This window comes from Myxocyprinus asiaticus, chromosome 2 (genome assembly GCF_019703515.2).
Source record: "Myxocyprinus asiaticus isolate MX2 ecotype Aquarium Trade chromosome 2, UBuf_Myxa_2, whole genome shotgun sequence".
Taxonomy (NCBI): domain Eukaryota; kingdom Metazoa; phylum Chordata; class Actinopteri; order Cypriniformes; family Catostomidae; genus Myxocyprinus; species Myxocyprinus asiaticus.
In genome coordinates, this window is record NC_059345.1 from 29,658,265 (window position 1) to 29,664,264 (window position 6,000).

The following is a 6,000-nucleotide window of genomic DNA, read 5'->3' on the forward strand; positions in this document are numbered from 1 at the left end:
GTCACATAGTCACATGGTCACATGGTCGCTATAACGTGGTTTGCTCTTGGTGGGGCACATGGTGAGTTGTGTGGATGCCGCAGAGAATAGTGTAAAGCCTCCACACGCACTATGTCTCTGCGATAATGTGCTCAACAAGCCACATGATAAGACAGTCTCAGACATGGTGGCAACTGAGGTTCGTCCTCCGCCACCTGGATTGAGGTGAGTCACTATGCCAACACAAGGACTTAGAGTGCATTGGGAATTCCAAATTGGGGAGAAAATAAAAAAACAAACAAACAAAAGAATGTGGAAGTAAAAGTGGAGATTTAGATTCTTTCCCACACCTATCATGTCTTAAGACATGGATTTAACCACTGGAGTCATACAGATTACTTTTATGCTGCCTTTGTGTGCTTGTTGGACCTTCAAAATTTGGTACCCACTCACTTGCAATGTTTTGACTTACAGAGCCGAAATATTCTTCTAAAAATCTTTGCCTAGAAGAAGAAAAGTCATACACATCTGGGATGTCATGAAAGTGAGAAATTAGATAATTTTCAATTTTGGGTGAACTATCCCTTTAAAATTGAATAGTGATATCCTGCCATTATCATCTGACTTGGTTGCTTTATTCTAAAAAAAAATCATCAAATATTTAAACTTAATTCTTCACTGCTACCATAAACAATTCTCTCTCATTCAGAGGGATACTCAAATAAATATTTGTTTTATTTGCATGGTTTAAGGTGAGAATGTAGCACTTAATTAATGAATAATTGAGACATTCATTATTTAATTTTGATTATATTAAAGTCACTCTACAACAGTCTTGATTTACTGTTCAGAATCACCAATGAGCCGACCATGTAAATATTCAATAAGACATTCTCCACAACTTTCATCATTCAAAGAGAAACTGGCAACCTTTAAAACAAGTTTATTAGAGAATAAGCTAAATTGTGACAAACTGAAAAGCATCAGCATTTCTATGAAAATTATACATATTTATATATATATATATAAAAAAAGAAAAATTCCATGTGACATCCAAGGCCTTGTGTGCTCCATACTTTTGTCAGTCCTCCACTGAGCACGTTGTTGTATGAAGGCTGAAGAACTGTTTCTTGTAATAAATAATATATACACAGTCCCAGCTGCTGTGTGCCTTGTCTTCAAATCTTTTCATCATTCCCATCAGCCAGAAATTCACTTCTCTGTCTCTCTCCCCCTTATTCTTACTCCGCTGCATTAGAACCAGTGTCTATAACAAAGGAACAGAAAATAAAGCAATGCATCACAACAACAACAAACGATCTAACATCAGTATAGTGAATCAAATTTGTCTTTGTCTTACTTTTGCCATCACATGCTACAATTTTGACTTTGTCCACCTTGACCAGCTCAGTCACCTCCCGAAACTCAACATCATTTAAAACAAACGTCCAAACATTATCACAGAACCTGTAAGTGTTAAGCGATCCCTGTGGATAAAACAAATCACAGTGATTTTCAGTGCATCATCATGATCTTGAGTCAATGTCTTATGTTTGCTTTTAGGCAAAATGATAATACTGAAATATGCAGTCACTTTACTTACCCTAAAATTGACCCTGTTGCGGACCCGGTTGGCTAATGCTGTGTTGATGGCCTTATCAAACTGTAATAGTACTTGGAGGGCTAACTGTGGAGTAATCTGTTGAGTCTGTGGAAGGAGGGGGTAAAAAGACTTGTTTTATTTCACACAGTATAAGGATTGTTTTTTTGTTTTTTTAACCAGAACCTAACTGACATTATGGTGTCTCCAGAGGACTTTGAGTAAAAAAAACACGGCGTTATTCTCACCTACAATAGCATTAATATAAATAGAAACAATCATGGATCTATCCATATAGGTTGCATCCAAACTGCAAACCTTGACAGCACGTTTATTTTTAATAGACACAGATAAAAATGTCTCTCTGTTATGTCCAAAACTGCATGCATTTTAAATCAAAGTATTTCCACACACTCGACGTCGCTGTGCAACTTAAATATTTAAAGTAAACAGCAATAAAACACCAAACGTATTAACTAATCCCTCACCAGGGTTGTTTACTCGTGAGTTACTGTGATAAAGAGCTGCTCAGTTACAAACACAGCTGACGTTAGCCAACACTCAAGTATTTAACTAAACAGACACATTACCAACAAATAATAGGCGTTAACGCTAACGGATAGTATAATACACCTCGAAATGTGGATGTCTGGAAATGTGAATGCAGCACTTGTGTTTATCCCATCATATTTATTTATTTATATATATATATATATATATATATATATATATATATATATCACTAACCGCGCTGGCTAGCAGTCAAGCTAGGTAACTTTACTTTGACTCAATAATCATACCTGAATAAGTTCATCAAGACTCTCCTGTAGGCTGTTTCCGAGTGTCGTGTTTCTGTAAAGCTGATATGCCATAGTGTATATTAATGCGTGAAAGCTGATAACCGTTGGATGTTTGGTGGTGCTTTGTGATTTGCCCGCTAGCTGCGCACTTCCTCAATTTCCAAACTTAGACCAGTCGCGCTACGGAAAGCCGCGAGGGGAAAAATCTCTTCAATCAAATTCAAGTCTTAGGCCCTGTCCCTACACCCACACTTGCAGTCTTGGCTACTTGGGTGCGCGTGCACGCGACAGGAAGTAAGTGTTCAAGACTGTCCCATGTCTAAAACATGCCAAAGCTCAGTGCACTTAACCCACACTAACTAACGCGAATACCGCTTCGGCGCGGTCTTTCAGGCTAAGTGTATCCCAGAGTTCATCACGATCAGGAGCCACACCCCGCCTACCCGAGCGATCGGTGTTTCAACATAAGTTATTTATTATAATCAGATAGTGAAACGTAAGTGAACCATAGATTTATTTAAGTCTAAATGAAAGTATTCAATGTTATATAACGTGGTTAGGATGACTTAATAGCAGCATCATAATGACCAAATCTTATTTATGTGTATATTTATATACCTCTTTGTTATTCTTCTCGCCCAGTAATCACCATATTTTGTTTGTTCTTGCCTAATACCGCTAGTTATTTTGGTAATTTATCAGCCAGTGCGGCGTACAATATGCGGTCTAGTAAATGTTGTTTTAAAATTAAAAATGTATCAACTAGTACCACAGGTTCTTTCTCATATTTATGTATTTAAAATATACATTTTAATGCTTTTTATTTGTTGTATGACACCACATACTGATAAGTTGTGTTAAGCGGTCTTTGGTCATCTTATATAAATGACAAGCCAAAGCATATCATTTAAATGGATTGTATTAGTAGCTATTAATGGATCACACAGGTTTATAGAATGAAGTTTTTATTTTATTTTTTATTAAGTTTTGTGCAATGTATTGAGAAACAAAGTAGAAAGAAATAGTTTATATTTCATATTTTACAGCAGTTATGGACAATGCAATTTTACAGTTAACATTTTTTTTAATGTGCAAAGTATTGAAAATCAAAATGAGTAAAAATAATTAACTTTTACAATTATTTTCACACAATAAAAACAAAATAAAAATTTTTACTTACATATTTTCTACAGCACAATAGACTTCCAACAACCAGTAGTGTATTAATCAATGAAAAGATGGGTAAAGGGGCCTGGGTAGCTCAGAAAGTATTGACGCTGGAGTCGCGAGTTCGAATCCAGGGCATGCTGAGTGACTCCAGCCAGGTCTCTTATGGTGCGTTCACATACAATGCAAAGCGAGCGTTTCGCGCAGCGCGATTACATACAAAGTCAATGCAAAGACGCGAATAGACGCGAATTCGCGAATGACACGACTCAAACACGTGAAATTGCTTCATTCGCATTCAACTCGCGTGAGAAATTCGCATGACGCGTTGTCGCGAAAGCCTATCAGCATTGAGATTGTCCGGATGTCACTGACGTACTGACGTAGTAGCGGAAGAATCTGGAAAAATGGATGAAAAAATTGTTGTAGCGGTGTGTGGGCACCCGGAATTGTATGACACAACGTCATACATGTACAGAGACCGGACAAAGCAGCAATCATCCAGACGCAGTTCCTGGAGAAGGCGGTAAAATTCACCGAGCTGTATGCGCCTCCGGATGATATCATGCACCCAAACACGACGGTGTTTGGTTTTCCGACGTATCTGGGACTTCCACAACAGATACAGAGCAGCAATCGTTGTGATATCGGCCATGGTTGATGGCGGAAAGATAAGTTGTCGTAGAAGCCCCTCCTCCTGTCCTTTTCCAGAAGGGAAGGGGGAATACTCGCGGGTTCACATTAGTCGTGCGAACGCAAGTTTAAACACAAATTTATAACCAGCGGTCAAACTTGCGCGAGCAATGCGAGGCGAAAATTTTCTTCACGTTGTATGTGAACCCACCATTAAACAACCAAATCGGCCCGGTTGCTAGGGAGGGTAGAGTCACATAGGGTAACCTCCTAATGGATGTGATTAAGTGGTTCTCGCTCTCAATTGGGGTGTGTGGTAAGTTGTGCGTGGATCGTGTAGAATAGCATGAGCTTCCACATGCTGTGAGTCTCCACGGTGTCATGCACAGCGAGCCATGTGATAAAATGCATGGATTGATGGTCTCAGAAGCAGAGGCAACTGAGACTTGTCCTCTGCCACCCGGATTGAGGTGAGTAACAGTGCCAAGATGAGGACCTAGTAAGTAGTGGGAATTGAGCATTCCAAAATTGGGGAGAAAAGGGGATAAAAAAATAAAATAAAAAAAATTATTATTATTATTTTAAGTAGGTTATAACAGTCACTGCTACCAAAAAAAAAAAAAAAAAATCAGTCTTCAGCTGAGTGAAAAGACAAAAACAGCTGTCACAACCAGCACCAACATCTTTAAAGGTGCTATATGTAATATATTTACTGTACTAAATCATAAAATGACCATCAGAATCAGCTTTATTGCCAAGTATGCTTACGCATACAAGGAATTTGTCTTGGTGATAGGAGCTTTCAGTGTACAACAATACAAAAACAATACAAAAACAGCAGCAAGACATAGATAATAATAAAAAATAAAAAATAGTTATACACACACAGACACACACACATACATACATACACACATACGTAGTGCAATCTAATACAAATCTGTTATCTGTTATGCACAGTGCAAATACAAATCTGTTATGTACAGATTTGTTTTTTTTTTGTTTTTTTTTCAGAGGAATGTAATGGCAGAAGAGGTTGGATGTGTTGGATAAATATAAAAAAAGACTAAACTGTGTATTGCACATAGTTATTGCTCAATGGGGCAATTTAACTGTTCATGAGATGGATAGCCTGAGGGAAAAAACTGTTCCTGTGTCTGACGGTTCTGGTGCTCAGAGCTCTGAAGCGTCGGCCAGAAGGCAACAGTTCAAAAATGTAATGGGCAGGGTGAGTGGGGTCCAGAGTGATTTTTCCAGCCTGTTTCCTCACTCTGGAAGTGTATAGTTCTTGAAGGTGGGGCAGGGGGCAACCAGTAATCCTCTCAGCAGTCCGAACTGTCCTTTGGAATCATAATATGTTATCAGAGATTTAGGAAACATACTATGTTGAAATACTGGCCTCTCCGATAACAATGCTACAGCCAGTATATTCTACTTTGAAGTTTCCATTCCGGGCTGGAATTCTGTTTCTGTTTTAGCCTGTGTGATCCCGCCCACTGCCCACTCATCAATAGGACACCGTCGGGTTGCCAGATTTGAACAATAACACTGCATGCTGCAGCCATGGAAGCCAGCAAACGAACTGGATTAGAGATAACAGATTCCACCCGACCTAAAAAGTCTCTAAAAAGACCCAATCCATCTAAAAACCACCATGACTAGTGGCGTACAGAGCCTACACATCTTTTACATACAGATCGGCATTTAAAAAAAAAATTTGACATGGAAAAACAAAAATATTATTTATACATAGATGGCAGCAGAGGGCAAGTCCATTCAATATCAGGCCTGAGACAGTGGCCTACCCTCTCCAGTTAATTG

At 38.6% G+C, this 6,000-nt stretch overlaps 1 protein-coding gene across 1 annotated transcript; it reads right to left on the minus strand.

Annotated features, from left to right (window-relative positions):
* Positions 1–693: 693 nt before the first annotated feature.
* LOC127413930 (transcription initiation factor IIA subunit 2) lies at positions 694–2,768 on the minus strand. The gene is made up of 4 exons (XM_051651511.1): positions 2,380–2,768; positions 1,583–1,687; positions 1,340–1,466; positions 694–1,246 (listed from the first exon to the last, which is right to left on the minus strand). Exons 1-4 carry the CDS (start codon positions 2,449–2,451, stop codon positions 1,221–1,223), a joined length of 330 nt encoding a protein of 109 aa, XP_051507471.1. The 5' UTR covers positions 2,452–2,768; the 3' UTR covers positions 694–1,220.
* Positions 2,769–6,000: the final 3,232 nt, after the last annotated feature.

Coding starts and splice junctions, on each gene's coding strand:
- LOC127413930 (XM_051651511.1), bottom strand. CDS start 2,451: ATGGCATATCAGCTTTACAGAAACACGACACTCGGAAACAGCCTACAG. Junction 1,467..1,582: donor GCAACAGGGTCAATTTTAGG/GTAAGTAAAGTG, acceptor TTTTATCCACAG/GGATCGCTTAACACTTACAG. Junction 1,247..1,339: donor TGTAGCATGTGATGGCAAAA/GTAAGACAAAGA, acceptor CCTTTGTTATAG/ACACTGGTTCTAATGCAGCG.